The 21,194-nt window shown below is 40.9% G+C and overlaps 3 protein-coding genes across 3 annotated transcripts; all 3 read left to right on the top strand.

Moving 5' to 3' along the window:
- Positions 1-1,751: 1,751 nt before the first annotated feature.
- Positions 1,752-8,482, top strand: LOC144520943 (cysteine and glycine-rich protein 1-like). The gene is made up of 6 exons (XM_078255075.1): positions 1,752-2,080; positions 4,975-5,084; positions 5,925-6,093; positions 6,173-6,302; positions 6,385-6,481; positions 7,995-8,482. The coding sequence occupies exons 2-6, from the start codon at positions 4,976-4,978 to the stop codon at positions 8,069-8,071; spliced, it is 582 nt and encodes a 193-aa protein (XP_078111201.1). The 5' UTR covers positions 1,752-2,080; position 4,975; the 3' UTR covers positions 8,072-8,482.
- A 1,005-nt stretch (positions 8,483-9,487) lies between these two features.
- Positions 9,488-11,523, top strand: phlda3 (pleckstrin homology-like domain, family A, member 3). Its single transcript, XM_078255077.1, has 2 exons — positions 9,488-10,175; positions 10,957-11,523. The coding sequence occupies exon 1, from the start codon at positions 9,776-9,778 to the stop codon at positions 10,163-10,165; it is 390 nt and encodes a 129-aa protein (XP_078111203.1). The 5' UTR covers positions 9,488-9,775; the 3' UTR covers positions 10,166-10,175; positions 10,957-11,523.
- Positions 11,524-16,898: 5,375 nt separating this feature from the next.
- On the top strand, positions 16,899-19,644 carry tnni1a (troponin I type 1a (skeletal, slow)). Its single transcript, XM_078255076.1, has 5 exons — positions 16,899-16,955; positions 17,206-17,337; positions 17,731-17,820; positions 17,981-18,157; positions 18,965-19,644. The coding sequence occupies exons 1-5, from the start codon at positions 16,899-16,901 to the stop codon at positions 19,067-19,069; spliced, it is 561 nt and encodes a 186-aa protein (XP_078111202.1). The 3' UTR covers positions 19,070-19,644.
- The last annotated feature ends 1,550 nt before the right edge of the window (positions 19,645-21,194 follow it).

Raw genomic sequence — 21,194 nt, forward strand, 5'->3', positions numbered from 1 at the left:
AATTCATTTCTATTAATGCTTTCTCATCCATTGAGCATATCAGAGTGACCTTTACTACCTAGTCCCTAAAGCTCATTTAAAGTTGTGGTGATAAAGTACAAAGGCTGGAATTACTTTAAGATGGCGTCCTGTTTACTGTGTAGGAGGGAAAACAGTTCTGTCAAAGTTTAACCTCAAGACAGATTTAAAAATAAAGTGTGATGAATTTACTGGGTCATAAGATAAAACACATAAAAGAAGAAAACAATACTCAGTCAAAATCTGAAAACATCAAGAAGAACATGAGTCATTCAAGATCATTCTTGATGCAGTCAGCTGGAAGTTATGTGTATACACTTACTCTCACCCACTCTTACTGCTGCTTAAAGAAATCTAGGGGGAGACCAAGGTTGTATCTTTGTATCCTCCCTATATTTCTGTCAACAATCCTATTCTCAGGTTTGGATAGCTTAAAATAAAGCAGAAAAACTCGCACTTGCCTGTCCATCAGGTGCGAGGCTGAGTACAGAGTGTGCATGCCAGTCTCTCATAGCTCAGAGTAGATAAGATGTTGGCATGCAACCTTATGATTTTTTTTTTAGGAATATCTGTTTTAGTCAACAGCCGATTCGTCTTTTTTGACAAATTATGTGAGAGACCAACACAGTTATAGTACACGGAAGGCAGCTAGGGGTTATCTAGTCAAGCAAAAACCCCGGACTGATGCAGTATTCAGGTCTGTAATGTTAAGAGCCGTCACAATGTGGAATAGCTTGCCAACTATCACAGTGGAGGCACCCAGTAAGGTTTTAAAAGATTACTTAGAAAACACTTCAACAATAACTAAACATTATTTAATCTAAGTGTATAACTATGACGGACTGTACATGCTTGTGATGTTATTTTACATGACACTAATTTAGGAATTATGTAAGTATACAGTGACACTCTTTTACTTGCACTATATGTGCTTTTTTTAAATGTATGTAAAATGTGCATGTTTTGGAATCATTTTATATATGTTAAGATTGTTGTATGTGGACCCCAGGAAGAGTAGCTGCTACATTGTTAGCAGCTAATGGGGATCCAATAAAGGAATAAAGGATATGACACAATGCAGGCATGTTATCCCTCACCAGGCAATTTCAGAATTGGCATGATGCTTTAAGACAAACACACAAAACCTAAACATCACAACAGCTTAATTAATGGGGAGTTCACCCAGTTCAGCAGGTTTGACGGCTGGTTGATTGTCCTGAAAAACTCTCTAATCTGAGGAGTGGGCCTTTTGAATGGTTTCATGTAAAGCCCAGCCTGAAACCAAAGTATGAAGAAATGTATAAAATACCTCAGACATTTTTATACATGAACCTACTTTTAGCATCTTGTCCTTTGACACCAGCAATGAAATTACTACATGAGGCCTGCAGTAATCCGAAGACAAAAAGATAGGGAGGGGAGAAAATGCCTTTAAAATTTAAAAAAGGAATTTGAGAAGTTGAAATGCACAGTAAATGCTCTTGCACCACTCTAGCTTGAACTATTCTACTATTCTTTTTCTGTGCTCATAAACTGTCTTTGTACTACTTTATATCTGCATTTAGTTCTTATTTTTTTATTCACTGTGTTTCTGGCTCTAATTTTAAGTAGGTATTAAGGTAGTAACTATTTCAAGGCAATACACAGCTTTTCAATCCAAGTTCCCTCCCCATTCTCTCTCTCTCTGTCTCTCTCTCTCTCTCTCTGTCTCTCTCCCTCTCTCTCGCTCAGCTAGTCAGTCAGAAACTCCCCTGTTGCTCGACACACCATAGTGTGCGGACTGAAGCAGCAACAACAGAAGCTCTTCCCTATAAGAGCACATCTGGAACAGTGGAAAAGTGAACAGGCACATACCATCAACGTGGTCTGAGTCTAGGATAAAGTCATAACATTTGGGTTAGTAAGAGAAGCTACTTTTCTCCTGCAGGCTAAAAGTACAACTTCTCCACCTAACGTTGGGCCGCTGGTTTTCTGAACACACCCCAGTGGTGCATTTCTCCGATCAGGGAGTAAAACTTCAACCTGTACATCATCACTGACTGACAGCACCTACTAACTGCAGGTAAGTCATATTAGTATACTACTTCCTGCTTTCTGTTTGCCTCTTACTGTATCTAATTTCCTACTCTTTGTGGCGATGCATGATAAGATACAAAATCACAATGTCAATGTTAATGTGTTTTCCATGCAAGTCAGGTCAGAGGAGACTCCTTTGTTTCAACAGCTAGCATGCATTAGAGTTTGCGAAGCATGCCATTAAACAGTAATGCAATGTGTAACGCTAATTTAAATGAAAACCCAATACAGTATGCAAAGATTTTTATGCTCTTTGGTTCAAAGTGTAGAAGTTGATATAGAACAGTAGGCCATCTCCACCTAAATCACACAGATGTCCCATGCTGTCACAGTTCCTTCATGAACGGACTTCCTGATTTGTTTTCACTTCTTATTTCTCATTCACTGTTTCATTTGAACATTCCTGTACAACTGTCAGTGTCCCCACATGCCTAAACTTGCAGAGCCACAATTATCAACATGTACCAGAAGTCATCTTCAAGAATACTGCACAAATCATTTAGCCAAGACCTGGATTATTCATGTACTAACTAAATTAACACATTATTGGTAAAGGAGAAGCCAAGCAATCATAAACCTTGTCTTTATCAAAACACTGCCCTAATTCTATGAAATAATGATGGCTCTAATAACCTTTTAGCCTGTCAAGTGAGAATACTCTTTATTACTCCTCACCTTGTCTCACTTCTCTATGAATTCCCCTCTGTAGTCAGATTGACAACTGTTAACCCCTTCGGCCCCATCACTGTCTGCCAATCCCGTGAATAGACTTAGTCATAATAAGCTAGAGCAGCCCTTATCTGTACAAATCTAAATAAATATTGACTAACTTTATTTTAATTCATCACCTGTTTTTTCTCACCTTCTGTTTCCTGGAGCTGGCGTCATCTTGACATCATGACACTCATCTCATGTCCAAGCCTCTACCCTCTTTTTCTGCTCCTCACTGATTGTTTTCACTCCAACATTGCTGTAAAACGACACAAAAGAGTTATTTGAGACTTTTGACTTACCACTTCTAGTCATATTTTTCCTAGTTTGGCTGCTGGAAAGCTATTTTTCTACCAATGCCTGGTACAGAAATATTCCTGACATTTCTGCTTTTACTGGCAGTAAAAGCAAGCTCTTGTCTTGTTTCCAGGAATGTAGAATATAAAAACTGCAAACCTTTGCATAAAATAATTCTGAAAATGCCAGTTGGTGTCAGTGTGGCTGTTAATACGAATTCTCACTAGCAGAACATTCATAATCAAGGTTTTTCACTTTCCTCTATGTTTCACATGCTTTACTTCTTCTGCTTCAGCACTGTTTCCCTGAATCTTACTCAGTTCAGGCTTATGTGGTTGTGCTAGTCAGTTTGTGACTTAAATGCATTGTTATAATTTGAGGTTGTGTCACTTATGACCCTGGAAGTATATATCAGACAGACAGCTGACAACTGTTAGAGAGCATCCAAAAATAAAGCTAGAGACCCAATGATCCAGCATAAACAACCGCCTTTATATGAACTAGCTTGCCTGGGGAGTAGAGCTGTAATATGGTTCGTGATAAACAATGTGCACAGTACTTTTTGTATTGTATTGTATTAATGATTTATGTGTAAAACTAACATACATTTATACTGAATGTACATTACCAGAGATTCCCAGAAAACAGCATAACGTTTTCTTCACAGTCACTTATTCCCATATAAGATGTCACTGTCTGGCCTGTGAATAACCCCCAGAAACTAAAACAGTCTGTGCTTACAATGATGGAAAGTCACAGTGCAGCAGCGGCCAAACACAAACTGCTCCACCCATTACTTCACTCTGAGCTATGATTTAATATCATACAATGAGCTCATATTCACATTAAGTATCACTGTCGTGTCAGCATTAAAGAAGGTATGTTTAATTTTGGGGTGTTGCATTTACGTTTAAAAAAAGTGAGAAGAGATAATTTGGTGCAGCCAGGCACACACAGGAAGTGTGTCGAAATGGCCTCATGTCATACTTTGCGGAAAGCTCAGCTCCATCCTGTGCTCTGACCAATAGAAAAAGGAGCTGACCCAAGTAGAGTTGAAGCTGCTTCTACATTTAACATATTTCTTGCTTAATAGAACAAACCTACAACTCACATTAAGAGGTCGGCAGAATTGATAAAGAATGAGGCAGACATGGTCAGGGGCAGGGAGGTGGGAGGGTTTACACGGTCAGGAATGTGGTTGTGGATACACGAGATTGGAGAAGGAGGGTCATGCTGGGAAACACACTGGGTAGAAACAGGCAGGATGCCAGGGTCTTTCACATTTCATCAACTTTGATAGTCACATTTTCACATGACTTCCACATTGGCTGTGAGCAACTATCAACTCTAGCCGATTAACATAAAAAAGAATATTCTTGTATGTTCTGTTTCACTGCCAGCTTGCTGGTCCATTAAAGAAGCCACAGAGAACTGGCAGGAGTGAAATTACAGTCTTAGGGCCTGGCTTTACAAAGCCAAAATTACAGGCAACCAAATCTGGATGTTAAAATGGGTTTCTTACAACAGAAACTACAGATGGTTGTGTAAAGGACTTTATTAGTTTTCCAATTGCTTTTAAATTTTAGGCCTAGTTCCACATGCAAATTACAGGCTTTTGAACCAGGTCAAGAACTAACATTTTAATTGTATTCCCTGAAGGAATATACCTATACATTATTTTAGCCACAGTCACATTTTTACTCTTTTCTAGCATCTAATTGTTAGCTTTTTCTCTCTAAAACGTAAAGAATCACTCTTTCTGGGTTTCTTCTTCTTCGTGAAGATGCTGCATCTTTATTTACTTTTTGTTTTAAAGCTGTTATTACAGTGTGTTTGTGTGTGTCTGTGTTCATGCTGCATGCATTACTAAAGGATGCCATTAGGAGGGGGAAACAAGTGTGGCCGCTGTCAGAAGACAGTTTACTTTGCAGAAGAGGTCCTTTGTGATGGGCGGAGCTTCCACAAGTCTTGCTTCCTGTGCAGTAAGTAAACTCTTTGCTGCTTCCTGTCATTGTCAACGTGGAAACTGCTGAATTTCGGACACTTGTCATTACAGTCACAAGTAATACTAGCCTAATGTGAACTGTTGCTCATCTACTCTCAAAGAAAAATGTATATGCATGCATAGGTGGAATAGCTAAATTAAAAAAAATGCTGTAATAGGCACCATGCATAGTCACTTAAAAAAATCCAAGATAGTGTTGTTGCTTTAATACTTATAAGCATGAAAATGTGTATATTTCCCTATATGAAAGATATCCTCCTGTATGAAATTTGTACATTGGTGTAAATTATTGAGTCTTATAAGAGAACTTTACTCTTTGTTTCTCAAGCTGAAATTTGACATTTACTGTTGATGAGGTAGCTTTTTTTAAATCTAGAAAGCACCTTTATAGTTGATTATATAATATTAAATCATAGCTTTAATGTTTGGGCAATTACACATAGGAATAAAGTTAACCAGCAAAACATCATAATAACAGCTAAGGGAATTTTTCTATATCCTTAAATCACAAACATTGCAACAGTAAAACAACACAATTAAAATGAATGTAATGAAATAAAAATGTCTTCTTCTGCCTCAACTTGAAAAATATGGAGTTGTAAGTGGAGTTATTTGTGTTCCTGTTTTAAACAAACATTCCTGTGATGGAATTTAGATAAGAACATGCTTCTTCAATAGAACTGTTCCATAAAAGGAAACCGTTATGATCTAAATGCAGGAATGTGCCCAAAAACATGTGCACAACTATTCAAAACAATAACATACATGTACGGTATGTGTGTGTGTTTGTGCATGTGAATGTGTCTGTTTTTTGCAGTGGTGTGTGGGAAGAACTTGGACAGCACAACTGTAGCTGTTCGTATGGATGAAATTTACTGCAAGGCATGCTACGGCAAGAAGCACGGGCCAAAAGGCTACGGTTATGGCCAGGGAGCAGGGACACTCAGCATGGACAAGGGAGAGTCTTTGGGTATTACACATGAAGAGTGAGTAACACACAAAAATACACACTTCTTGATCTCTTTTTTAGGCCCTTTATCTACATCTTGTCTCTCTCTCCATTAGACCTGCACCTCATCGTCCTACCAGCAACCCGAACCCATCCAAGCTGGCTCAGAAGTTTGGAGGGTCAGACAAGTGCCCTCGCTGTGGGAAGTCTGTCTACGCTGCTGAGAAAGTGATTGGAGCCGGGAGTGTAAGGAAAAACACACATGCACACACATGTGCATGCTTGCAAAAAATACCCCCTTTTTAAAAATGGATCTTTTTATTCACAGTCATGGCATAAGACTGGATGTTTCACCTGTGCAACATGTGGGAAGAGCCTTGAGTCAACCACCCTAGCTGATAAGGATGGAGAAATCTACTGCAAAGGTAAAACTCTGAGATTTCATTCATGGTCAAGAGGCTAGACATTACTGCCAATAACATATCTATTATAAGTATATATAATGGTATTATATCATCGTATAGTAATATTTCCGACCTGTTTTCAATGCTGGTCCAGAGTGGTGAAGCCAGGCAGGTTGACCCGTGTTGATCCATGCAGGCTGCATTTGTCTGACAGAGATTATGATATTATGCACCATACTTTAACACAACATACACAGTGTGTCCTACTAAAAGCGCAAGATAGCACATCCTAAACTAGAGGAGGGGGGAAATGATTGGCTGCAACACTCAAATTTAAATAAGAGAGAGAAAATGATCTGTTATGCTTTTATTAGTGGCCTGTGAGTGGGTGACTGAGTTGTAATAAACACAAGAATACAGCAGATGGCCCCCTACCTAAATGTATCCTCAAGTACACAACAATAACATTTTCAGGAATAGGAAAAATAGAGTAGGTTTTTATATTGATTTGAAAGAACTGGTTCAGCATTCCACAAACCAAAATTACAGTGCATTATTGATGTGCCCTTCTCTAACTCACAAAACATCCAGTGATGGCTGCATTCCATTTAGGGGAGCCAGTTCCAAGGCTCTGGTATTGTACGCATGTTCACTAACTGATACGGCTTACAGGGACACGTGGTGGAGCCATCTTTTCACCTTTACTTTCCTGCTTTGACAAGTCAAAATGTCTACTGTAAAAATGGTCTATTTCCAGCACTTGAAAAGTGCTATAGCCTACAAATAAAGTTATTTTTAGAGGCAGTAAGCCCCATACCGAATTTGTCATCACGGCACGGGTTACTCCTCGATTTCCAAAGCAAAAGATAGCAGGGGAAACAACAAAAGTAGAAAGCAGGAAAAGAACAAGTGTAATTAATTATAACATTAATGATGGTTTGTCCTCCACCCAGTTCCAGGGTTTAGTATTGTGCATGATGGAGAGGCAATTCCTGCTTTGATAAATCAAAACTGTCATGTGTGGAAAAGGTCTATTTCAAGAATCCTCAAAGACTCTCCTGTCCATGTGGATATTGAACATCTGCACATTAACAAATATGTATAATGCTTCCCAAGTTGCTCTTGAAGGGAAACGATTATGCTTAGCTAACGTTGGCCCGTAGCCTAACCTCAGAACTGTATTAAGGTCAAATAGCATTATTATTTGTACCTATCATCCAGCAGTGAGAAAAAAAAAATCATCCAGCAGCGAGTTGGTTTTCAAAGTTTCTAGTAGTCCTATAGCTTCTTTCTAGTCTACCTAAAAAAATCAAATGTTTGCAAAGGGCTACACCAACGCTCAAACACAAGATCTCCAAGTCCGTTTTCCCCCTGCTGATGTCCCAAATGGGGCTAACATTAATGCTTTTGATGTTGCTAAGGTTAGCTAGCTTTGACTCGAATGCATGCGAGGCACCAACTGGGGTTAACTGAAGAATATGATGTTGATACCATAGTGTGTGGTGTTGTTTGACATTACCTTTCTTTTCAACAGGCTGTTATGGCAAACACTTTGGTCCCAAGGGATTTGGGTACGGACTGGGAGCCGGGGCGCTGTCGCATACCAAGTAACTTGGTAGAGACCACTGAGATCTCCGCTGACAGGTTTCCAGAAAGCTGCGTTACTGTCTTCTTCCTGCAGAGGGCAGTCTGCACCTGGCAGCCACATGCTTGATAAAAAAAGCTATTGTACAGTGGGAAATATAACACCATTTCTGCCTCATATTGGCCAAAGATCATAACTAGTGCTGTTACAGTAACTCTTAACACATAGGCCTAATCCATACATAATACTGAAACATTAGGCCCTATTTACGTTTTTACCACTTTATTGATGAATTGCATTGCTCTTACTGTTTTTTATTTTTCCCTCTTATGAAATCTCAGTATCATTAAACAGTATTCTGTGTAATAGAGTAAATGCTGCTTTTCTTTATATGTTATGCTTTCCAAACAGCATGTTAATAAATAAAGTTGAAAGATTTTGGTGCCAGTTTTTCTTAATTGGTGCAGAAATTACATAAGAACAGGTGAGTGAAACTGTAGGGAATAGTGAAGTAAAGTATTGAAAGGTGACGTTCTGTGTGTAAGTTTCAAGAAATGTCACAATGTTCATCGTATCCATTCCTTTCATAACATCGCAGTGACATATCACAGTGCTGGGATGAAGTCTAGGCTGTCTTGTAAAGTTGGGGGAATTACAGATGCACTCTCCTGCTGTCTGTCACCTTAGAGCCATGTTACTGTCATGCATGTGAAGGATGACTAAAAGTAGCCTACCATTAAGCTCACTCAAATAAGAACAGTACAGTGAAACCTCAGAATAATAAGCTAGGCTTGTTTGTTATGAACATTGTGACATGTTTCTCCATTTCGTTTAACTTTAATCATTACATTCAGGCCTGTCATTGGTTTCAAACATGCCTAGCCTACTATTATTTCAGGATGTGTACATTTTATATGAACAGTAGCCTACTATAACATGTGTAAGCTATAAAATATATAAAACAATTAGAACTGGGATTGCTCCAAAACTTTGTTGTTGTTGTTGTTGTTGTTGTTGTTGTTGTTGTCGTTTCTCTCTCACACTGGCATATCAGCCTACAACATCTGACTTCTTTATCCACCCTGAGCCTCCCGTTTAAGCTCTCAAAGAGACACAAGATAAAGCAGCTTGTCATAAATCATTTTTGGAACTTGAAGGGGCAGCTAAATGTGAATTATCTAACTTATTTTAGTTAATCCACAAAATAAGTTTAATTTTATAGCCTAATGTGACCTGAGTGGGAGGGCTCAGGGCTGTAGCCTATTTCTGTTCACACACATACACACACACACACACACACACACACACACACACACACACACACACACACACACACACACACACACACACACACACACACACACAGCACACGGTGCAGTAAAATCAGACGGGGATTTCATAAACAGCCCGGATCTCCTCCTGCCGTCATCAGGAGGCGGGGAAGCTTCCACAGGGAAGCCGGGCATGTTCAAACATATCCAGGGAGACAGCTTACTGTACCAACCTCAACGGAGTACGGTCATTGCGCATGCATTAGCTTTATACGCAGACTTTAGAGAGTGTTGTCTTGGCTATTATTAATGCCATAGCTCAAATTGATGTTTTCCTGAGGGGTACTTGACTCCGATACAGTAACAAATGAGATCTGTATTTAATGGATTCATTTCGAGGCGTATCACTGCTGAAGATGACTGTCTAAGTTTCGGCTCTGAGTTCGGCTCAATGTGGCCATGTCTTTCCCGGCTAAAGTGATCAGAGACGGGCTGCTGGAGAAGCGCAGCAGCGGACTCCTCCAGCTGTGGAAGAAGAAGCGCTGCGTGCTCACAGAGGAAGGGCTGCGCCTGCACAACTGCAAAGGCTCCAAAGCAAAGGAGCTCCGCTTTGAGCGCATGGCCACGGTGGACTGCGTGGAGTACAAGCGAGGGCTGGTGTACTTCACCGTGGTCATGGCTACGGGAAAGGAGATTGACTTTAGGTGTCCGCAGGACGGCACGGCGTGGAACGCGGAGATTGCTCTGTCATTGGTGCGCCATAAGAACCTGCAGGCCGTGCAAACAGGACGGAACAGACACCTGTCCACAGCACACCTGGGCAGTACTGGGGAGGATGAGGAGCTCTGACCTGTTAAAGGTATGCCTTCCTCGGGTGGTGGAGGTGAATTAGACTGGGGCTGGCATCAAAATGCAGGTTTTACTATTTAGTGATTGGATGGAATGTAAGCATCCAGACTTTTGGGAAATGAGATGGCCCATTGCCGAGAAGCACTTAAGCATCAATCTACACGTATCACTTCAGTGTTTAGATGTCAGTTTACACTGTCAGTTTTTCCTTACTATGGTCATCGGCCTTTACTGCACCACCACAGTCGTCTTAGGACATAAACTCACTCTCACTTGAGGACATAATTACGATACAATGTGAGCCTCCAAAATAACATCTGCCTGCCTCTCCCTCACTAGGCAGCCAAGTATTTTTAAACACACACACACACACACACACACACACACACACACACACACACACACACACACACACACACACACACAGAGAGCCTTTTCTTATGTATTTAGCTGAACTAAATTGGACATTTGGAGTGACCAGAGCTAAGCTTTTTCACATTTAGGACGCAATCAGTGCCATCACATGACAACAGTGTTATTTACTGAAACTAGTCACTGAAGTCTCAAATGTTCATGAACTGAGTGTGTAAGTTTGAACTATGAGCTCACAGTCCAGGAATCCATGGCGATGCTTCTTTAAGAGAGCTGCAGTAGTCAAGCGCCCAAATTAACTCAGTAGCCGTGGTAACAGTGTAATATAACTCACTACAAACATCATCCGCTGCACCTGTGTTGAATATATAAATTCAGAATTTTATATTTAAAAAATGTGCTTTTCTCCTTTTCTCCAGCCTTTCTACTTCTTGGGAGTGAACCAATCAAGGTGGAGAAGGGTAGATGACCAGATCCACCAGCTTGATTCGGTGGTGCACAGCATGATGGGATGTACAGAGCAGCCATCAGTGAAAAATGGATTAAAGGGGAGAGAAGAAGTGTCACAAACACTCATCTTGTCTTTCCACATGAGCTTTTTCACGCTGTCACACAAAGCCTAGGAATCTTATATACTGTAGTTTATCGTGGAGACTGCTGCGTAAGGAAAAGATGGCATTATTTAGACAGCAACTGTAAAGCTGGGACACTGTTTACCCCTTGTTCCATTTTGGACATATTTTTTCTACCTATTTCTAATGTTGCTGAAACAGGAGTCACTTTATTTCTTCAGTCTTGCTTTTGATGAAAACACATTGCTTTGAAACCTTTTGTTATATGGACTGAACAGATGCATGCTTTTTCTAAAGTTAAACATGAAGAAAAAACATTTTGCTAATATTCTTTGCACACTGTATTCTATATATTTGCTGAAACCATGTACAGTATTACACTTTTAAAAAGATTAAATACATTTTCCTCTGTAATCGTAGAGTTTTTATTTTTATTTTTGAACAATGCTGTAGTTCTCTGGAACATATAATGTCTCTTAGAGCTACAAAGTCAGCTGCAATTCATTTTAGGTTCAGACCATCAATTACTAAGCTCATCTGTTTCCAGTTGTGGTGTAACCTTGCTGTTATAGCCTCTAGAAAATACACACATCCCCAGACACATAGACACACACACTGTGGCAACGCTCTCTTGCGTGTGTGCTAAAGTCAGGATACCTTTTGTTGTGTGGAGGACTAATGAGAAGCACAGTGAGCCTGAGGCATGTGCACACAAACATCCTCCCACATATACTAACCTACAGAAGCCTTTACGGGCACACCCAGCATGAAATTCAGCAAGGTCTCAGCATCAGCAGACTCTTGTTAGCGAGGCCTAGCATTATATTGTTCATTCAAGGATGTTTTGTGTGTCAAGAATATAGCACTGAGTGTGTGAGCTGTGTTTGGCTGTGGGGCTCAGAGCAGGACAGGAACAAAGGGTTGATTGTGTAGCAACTTCTCCCATTACTGTGGAAAACCCCAAAGCTAGCCACACCGCATGAGTCAGCAAGCGACCAGGAGTACTGCAAGGAGTGGATACACCCATTGATGGATCATTGGTCGAAACAGTGTGTGTGTGTGTGTGTGTGTGTGTGTGTGTGTGTGTGTGTGTGTGAAGGAGATCTGTGGAGAGGAGCGAAGTAGTGGTAACGGTATGTGCAGTAAGTCTGTTAAAGGCAGGGTTGGTAGCTATTACACCCCAACAGCAATACATAATTTATAGGCTCTGAGAAAAGAACGAATAAGATCCGTAATCTGTCGCTGCTGTAATCCTATAAAAATGCCGGCCAATCACTGCCTCAAAGTCCGCTTGAAGAATCAATGAAATGCCTCCTTGTCACCCTGCGTATACGCTACCCCTTTGAGCCTGAGCTCAATGCACCACATTACTGACAGTGGTCCTGTTTGTTTTAAACATTCTGTATGATAATATTAGGTGTTTGCTAGTCTCGCATTGCCAGACCTTCCTCCACAGCGCTGAGGAGGAGGGTCTGGCGAGCACACACATCATTCCGGTATAGGAGAAAAACGTGCTCTGGTTTATTGGCATTTCTTTAAACCAATCACAATCGTCTTGGGAGGCGCTAAGCACCGCACGGAGCAATGACGCCTCTGCAAACTAGCCTCGGGAAGGAACATGTTTCAGTGAAACGTGTACGTTCAAAGGTTGTTTTAGTCGTGCAACAGAAAACTCAGATTCAACAGATAGTCTAGCTAGCTGTCTGGATTTACCCTGCAGAGATCTTAGGAGCAGTTAACCATAGTACTCATAAATCCACCAGAGTTTAAAATGCCAACACAAAGAAAGCGGAAGGTAACGGACATCCGGCCGAAATAAAAGACACCCAAATTTCCGGCGCCTGAACAATCCTGGAAGTGGAACATCGTAGATATATGCTAGGTGTTTGCCTACCGGATAATGAGACATGAAGTAAAATTGCAGTCTTTTCTCTGCTCTGCTCTGAAGCAGCAAGGCAGCGGTACTCGTGCAAGTCTGTGCGTGGGCCGGAGCCCCGAGAGCAGGGGGAGGGGTTAGACGGAGCCCTGAGGAGATGCTACTTTCAAATCTTGCTAACTTTTCAACATTACCAGCCCTGCCTTTAAAGGTCCAGTCCTTCAGAGTGTGTGTGCTCACACTACTCAGTGGAATGCCCTGTCTAAACATCGTAACCTTTGTCCAGGGTGTCTGGTTTTCTCAGCAGATAAACAGATAGCAACTGTTTTTCTCAGCACTTTCTTTCAGCAGATAAACAGACACAGACAGTGACCTGCATGAGCTCATCTAGAGTTGAATGAATATTAGTTTGAACAGGACAGACATTATGGGAAATAGGACAGTCATCTGATTACTGTGTCAGTGCTTGTAGAAAAAGAAAGAAAGAGCATGTGTGTGCATACTACTTTGACAAGGACTCAAAATGACTCTTCAAAATGTTTTACAGGTCTTCTTCTAAGGCTTTACCAAATGGAGCTGCTGTCTGTTGTGTGAGTTTTAAACCACTAGAGGTCTGTCTCTCTTGTTGAGTAAAGAGAACTTCTCTATTCACTGTTGTTTGGTTTGGTGTAAGTGTGTGTCTGTGAGGCTTCTCTGTGATTTGCACATGAACGTTTTTGGCAAGTTTTCATTTAGTGCAGGCTCCTATTTGTTTTTTGATTAATATCATCTGTCTTGTGTATCTAATATTTTGTTTTACAAAAAAAAAAAAATTACAGTTTTTGTCTGTATGTGCTTTACTCTTACTTTTATGCTTAACTATTGGTTTATATTCTCTTCAATCCAGCGTCATTGAACCAGACCATACCATATCACTGTGTGAAATGCGTCGTACTGTCTTTTTTCCTTGTCTTTTATAATGTTCTTGGAATTTCTTGGACCCTGATCTGTGAGGGAGCCTCTTAATTTTGTATGTACAATATTGGCACAACATGCCCTTGGCATCTTAAAAGCATTGCAATATAGCTTTGACCCAAAGAGGCTAAAGGTTTTAGAGTAAAAAAGAAATAGACATCTTGAGAAAGTGAACCCAGTTAAAGTAATATGAATTCAGGGAACACAAGAAGAAAAAAAGTATCTTGTCAACATGTATTAAATGAAACATACTATGATAACATCAAAGAAATGGCATCGTAGTAATTTGGCCACTAGCTCAATGGTTCAATACCATTACCAATACCCGTGTACAACAAAGATATACACCCCATGGTAGCGCTACAGGAAATAGTGATGGGATCATCAAAGACATTGGGAGTCACCCTCTGTGGATCACGAATGTCTGTACAAAAATCCATGGGATTCCATGTAATAGCTGTTAAGATATTTCAGTCTGGACCAAAGTGGTGAAACAACAGACCGAAGTTTCCATCCATTGAGCCGCTAGTGTGGCTAAAAATACTGTATAACAACACAGATGACTTCTATCATTACACGGCACAGGTGTTGTCACGCTCTCTTTCTTCCAGCAGTTCTAACAACTACTTCTCCCATGTTTATATTGTGTCAATTCCCTTTCCATACAATCTGTGACCAGTATAAAAATTCCATGACTGTGTTGTGCAAAGGTCAAATCTCCAGGCTCTAACTTCTGGCCCATGGTTTATAATGAATCTGCGAGAGACAAATGGACAGAGCAAGATTAGGCAGTTAGAGAGATGGGGTTGACTAATTATAGCCTCCACTAACAAAAGAGAAAGAGAGAGCACGACAATGGGGAGGGGGTGCAGTTAAATAGAGGGACACCAAATCGTTGGCCTCATCTCTGATCTGGCCATCCTGCCTCTGCTGTTGTCGCATCTCTCTCTTTCCTGCTTCTGACACCGGTAAGGTCCCTTCATGGTGTGGTCTGTAAAGCTCTTCAGGTGTGGTGTTAGGCCTATTACTTCCTTCTGTGGTACACAAACTGAATGGATGGCAGTTTGAACAGATAGAAATTTGTCTGGTACAACCATTTATTTGTTGAAAATTTGTAGACCTTATCCACATTTTCAAACAACTCTGAAATCTAATGGTTTATGCAATGGAAATGTAGTCTAGCAGGGGGATCAGTATATAATGCCAATCCAATAAGTAGGGATATTAGAGATGTAGAGCGAGTGTTTTGATGTAATTTTGTTGACAGGCTGGTTTCATCCTTAGGGCCGTGGATGCACCTAAACCATAAGTGCTAATTAGCCAGTACACTCTGCAGGATGAGCAATTGAAATAATACAAACTAGTCGGTTTAAATATGTAGCCAAAGCAGCTCTGTTCAAATCCGAAGCTGACATGAACTTTTCAAAGCAGCTTGGGCTTTTATTTATTTTTTTGCATTGCAATATTGGCTGTACCACAGAGGCTTATAAGCATCCATGAGTTACTGGCGGTAAATCCCTGATCCAGGCTGGGCACCCCAGAGCACAATCATCCTCCACAGCTGTCTATCAGATGTCCCCCGGTCTATTTGGGGAGACAGGCCACTCTAAATTCCTCTCCCCGAGATAATCCTGAGGAGAAAGAAGGGGATGAGAGACGGGAGAGATGGATGAGGGATGGCAATCAGTCTGGAATTTTCCTAATCCGTTGGAGCAGCTTGTAACCCCATCATGCTAGGAGGTTTTAGGAGCCATTTTCAACTGGAATCAACAAGTAAAATGGGAGAGAGAAAGGGTGAGAAGAGGTGATATAGAGAAGGGTTGAGGGCTGTAAATCACTTGTTGATTAGATAAAGGCCAGAAGGCCATGTGAATGAGGGAGAGGAAGGGTAAGCTAATGCGATGACAAAAGTGAAAACAACACTATAGAGATGAGCTGACTCAGAATGCTCTGTTAGTCCAATCTGCTCTGATCGGTCAGCTTTTCTAGGTCTTTCACATCTGCGCTCTTGGAGTCTCTGGACCATCACTGCAGCCAGGGAATGACTGTAACAGCATTTTCTTTTTTTTTATCACAACCGTATGGAAGTCTAGTCATTTAAAAGCACAGTTTTTAAATAAGTGCTGTGGGCATTTCTCTGTAGATTTAGCGTTTATATACAGCACCTAGACCTGCTTAATTATCAAAAAATGGAACATAAAAAACATGGAATTCTCACTTTTTACAATATGGGACCTTTAAAAACACAGTCTCGCCTTACATTTGGTAGATGATATTTCACAAGCAAAACTGTCCACTGTGAGGTCTGAGAATTATTTGGAAACCTGGGACATTGATTCCTGATTCCTGTTGAGTTTCTCTAATGTACATTTGTGACACACACAAACAAGATGCCATGCATTCACCTCCCTTGTATTGGGGTGGATACAAGTATCAGCAGCAGAGATCTCAAAACCTCAACACTAGACTTGCTGTGTTGAGCTGACTGCTTGACACATTCTGAAAAAAAGGTCATAGAGAAGCGTGGAAAGATGATCTGTCCCTCCACAGGCTGATGAACAAACACTGACAACTGTTCAGAGTGTGTGTGTGTGTGTGTGTGTGTGTGTGTGTGTGTGTGTTTCTAATCTCTTCTGTCTCTCCTCCAGTGAAATCTCATCAGCAGGATGCCTGAGCATGTGTGAGTGATCAGGCTTTGTGGTCTTATTATAGACCATTTACTCATTCATTCACACACACATAACACAAAACAAATATTTCTGAGCTTTGTTTAGGAATATTCCTTTGTCTTTCCTTTCCTTTAAATATTGTCCTTTTTTTTTTACAGGCAAGAGGTAAGACCATTTTTTATCCCTGACTGCTAAATTATTTGTGAATGCTACAAATACGAAATAATTCAGATAATGATATTAAAAGCTGCAAGTGAAGTACTAACATTTTAATCATGTTGTCCCGAACTATGCTCTCCATCCAGAGGAAGCCAAAGATCTCAGCTTCGAGGAAGCTGATGCTCAAGGTAAGAGATGTTTCTGCCAAACTATGATGTAATACATGTGTTTGACCACAGGAGAGCAGCAGAGGTCCTGTTCTTTGTAGCTGTACTGTATCCTCTGATATACAGTACAGATACATCTGAACATCCAGTCTTTACCGTGAGACCTGAATGTTTCTATAAAAAAAAACTTTTCAACTTGATGTGCTTTACCAGACCAATGTAAAAGCATCCTGTATTACACTGTATTATATGTCGATTCACATGTGTGCAGAGTCTGATGGTGGCAAAGGCCAAGGAGGAATTGGAACAGGAGGTTGTGGTTAAAGAGGAGGAGAAACAGAACTATCTGTCAGAGAGAGCTCCTCCTCTAAACACCAGCAGCCTGAGTCTTGCGCAACTACAGGTAACTTACTCAAATTCCCCAAATTCTCCCACGTCCTTTTCATTCTTCACTCCCTCCACTGGCTCTTCAGTCATTTAAAATTTAAAACCTGTAAAAGCTGCAGCTCCCATTCTACTACAGGCAATTGTTGTCGATCCAGGATGCAAACAACCTTTTATCAATGATGTTTTCAAGAACTCTGCCAGATAACTGTCTTGCACTGCTGCTTCCTATGCCTCCTCATTAAAAACTAATACCCCTCTAAAAATGGATTTCTACTTCAGCAAATTCTGTTAAATTAAAGGAAGTCAGAGCATAAAGCTCCGTCATATAGTGGATATAAAGGATGATGATCCGCAACTGCAACTTTTTCAGATGCACAGATTTTAGGTTGCTGTGTGTGTATATGTGCAGGACCTCTGCAGAGAGCTTCATGCCAAGATAGATGTGGTGGATGAGGAGCGATACGACATTGAAGCCAAAGTCATGCTCAACACACGTGAGGTATACATCACTTCCTCAGTCCATTTCCATGTGCTATGGGCTGAACTCACATAAGCAGATGCAGCAGAACTGTCACCATGTGAAAATCCTGCAGTACTAATGGTCTTGGTCATTAATGACCAATGGTCAATTGTCTTTTGATTCTCTGCCCCTGGTCCAGATTAAAGACCTTAACATCAAGGTTTTGGACCTCAGGGGGAAATTCAAGAGACCTAGTCTCCGTCGTGTTCGTGTGTCTGCTGATGCCATCCTTCGCTCGCTGCTGGGCTCAAAGCACAAAGTCTCCATGGACCTCCGGGCCAACCTCAAATCTGTCAAGAAAGAGGATACTGAGAAGGTGTGTGCAGACGGGAATAAAAGACGAAACACACTCATGCATGCACGCACACACTGAACACAAGCAAACCAGTGCAAGCAAGATGCCTACCTTCCTTAGGGCAATCATGCAAGGTAGCTTTCAAATGCATTACCTTACCTTACCATGCCTTAGTGCTTAAAGTGCCATATGGAACACCTGAAAAGTGTGCGTGTGTGTGTGTGTGTGTGTGTGTGTGTGTGTGTGTGTGTGTGTGTGTGTGTGTGTGTGTGTGTGTGTGTGTGTGTGAAGGGTGTGTTTGAGATACCAAGCAGTAGGCCAGTGCAGGGCGGTGACCGTGTGTGTGTGTGTGTGTGTGTGTGTGTGTGTGAGAGGAGGTACGGTACATAAGACAATCATCCCATTGTACACAGAAGAGTCACTTTTGTGAGCGGTTCTGTTTGCTGGTGTGTGTGTGTGTGTGTGTGTGTGTGTGTGTGTGTGTGTGTGTGTGTGTGTGTGTGTGTGTGTGTGTGTGTGTGTGTGTGTGTGTGTGTGTGTGTGTGTGTACATGTGCAGATTAGCCGGTGCAGGTGTGTATTTGTGTGTGTGCCTGAATGGATATGTTTGTCTCTGAGTGCATTAGGGGCTGTAAACCAGTTATACTAGCAGTTATACACTATTTTCATAGGGGATTCCCAGGTGACAACATGGGCCTCAAAGGCTTAGGCACAACAATGAGGATAATAAGATATTCTGAACCTGCTCTACTTCACAGTCTTTAAACAAACAAAAAAGACTGTTCTCATTCTTTTATACCATCTAACTCTCTACTGCATCTGTCTGCAGAAGAGGCCTGTAGAGGACAGTGACTGGAGGAAGAATGTGGAAGCCATGTCAGGGATGGAGGGAAGGAAGAAGATGTTTGATGCTGCTAAGGGTCCTGCCCAGTGAACCCAGAAGGTGATGGGCTGGGCTGGTGTCATGTGAGCGACATCACTCCTCCTGCATCTGAGTCAGTTTTGTTTTCTAACGGTCTATTGCAAGTTCTGGATTTCTGTCATTCTTCTGTAAGCCCCTGCCATGTCCCTACACTCCTGAGGTTTTTTCCACTTTCCTTAAAAAGTGATCGGTTTGCTGTTCATTGATATGGTGCTATTATTTGTATTATTCACATAACTGATATTGCACCTAAACCCCAGAGATTTAGTCTTTGTAAAGCAAATTCAAAAAAGGCAGCTTGTGTTTCTAGAAGACAATTATGGATAGTATTGTAATCAGCAGGCTAAATGATATTATAGCCAATAATAACATGGCCCGGCCAACTTAAACTGCATCTTTGATATTCTTGCTTGGTGATAAACTGTCCACAAGCATGGCCTGTGGTTTTGTGAACTGTGAAAATGATTTGCACTTCATCAGCTGGATTTATACATGCACAAACAACAACAGCAACAGCAACAACAATACTGTAAAACACAAAATGCATATTCATTTCATTGTGCTTTTTTCATAAATGTATGCACACAAACAATGGCTTTCTTTAAATAAAGAAATGGGGCAATATTCATCCCTCTAAGATAATAGTCTTCTTGTTATCGCTGTCTTTCCTTTGCAGTACTGCAAGCTTCAAATGTTAAGATACAGCAAAGATATCAATAGCCCACTAAGGAGTAACTGTAATCACTTTAGTGATCCCCTGTCTTTATCAAGTCAACATTTCAATTTGTCCAACACTATGGTTTTTGACCTACAAAACTAATGTCATCCTCCTCAGCCTCAGCTGTAATTTGTGTTTGGTGCTCATTTAAAAAAAGTTAGCATGCTAACATGCTAAACTAAGATGGTGAACATGGTAAGCCCTATAAGTGCCAAACGTCAGCATGATAGCAATCATTGTGAGCATTTTAGCATGCTGACGTGATTATTTAGCTCAAAGCACAGCCCTACAAGCTGCTAGCAATGCTGTACAGTTGTATATTAGAGGACTGTAAAAGGAACATATTGAGGAACTGAAAAAATGCACCTCTGACACAGAGGCCTTTCTGCAAGACAGCAAATTTCTGCTGATATGCTTATGCGCCTGACAGCTGTCCACGGCATCATCCTGTCCACAGCTTTAGCGCTGTCCGTTTTGCATGCTCATAAAGCACACCCTGAAAAGTGCTTCGGTAATGGTGCTTTAATCATCGCCTTATCCCTGTGGATGCAAAGAACCTGCAGTATATCATGTGTCACTGAATAGATTTTCCCCTCCATATTAACACTAAAGCAACACAAAAACACATGACAGCACTGATGCATGCTTTTCCTCTTTGGCCAGGAAGTGACATGCAAACAAGTCCCATTCGATAGCATCTTAATGGTACAAGCTGCCTAAAAGCCAACCTTTTACAAATATGAGTGAAGCTGGCTTTTAATGCTTACACACAACAGGTAGGATCTGGATGAGCATCAACAGCTACATGTTACCTGTAATTATGATAGTAGCTCATCCTGTTTATTGTGGCATCACGGTCTACACAGAATAAAGCAGGTACAGGTTTGGTAATACAGCCAGGTGAGGTGGAGGGTGTGTGTGTGTGTGTGTGTGTGTGTGTGTGTGTGTGTGTGTGTGTGTGTGTGTGTGTGTGTGTGTGTGTGTGTGTGTGTGTGCTGGACTGAGCCAGAGCCTGGGTCAGAGTCCGACATACTGGGCTGAGAGGACAGGTGTGGCCTTACAGAGCAAACAGTCTGACTAACACTGTAAAGTAATATAGTTTTCCTTTTACTATTAAACTCACCAATTCAGTTGACATTTCTTTAAAAAAAACTTATTTCCACTGATGTTTTTTGCTATTTAATTGATCTTTATTTCTATTTTAATCGATTTTTACTCTCTTTCTGTTTTGTGTGTTTGATATTTTCTAGTTAATTTGCTTTGCAGCTGTTTTTCCTAAAGTGCTATATTCGCAAAACCTTTTTTCTGCTTTCTTTTCTACAGTATATCACTCCTTAATGGTGAATATTTAGTAATTGCGGAGTAACTGCTGTCTTACACTCCCCAAAACTTCTTTTCACATCAACTTTTATTGATTTT

This window comes from Sander vitreus, chromosome 7 (assembly GCF_031162955.1).
Source record: "Sander vitreus isolate 19-12246 chromosome 7, sanVit1, whole genome shotgun sequence".
NCBI classification, from domain to species: Eukaryota; Metazoa; Chordata; class Actinopteri; order Perciformes; family Percidae; genus Sander; species Sander vitreus.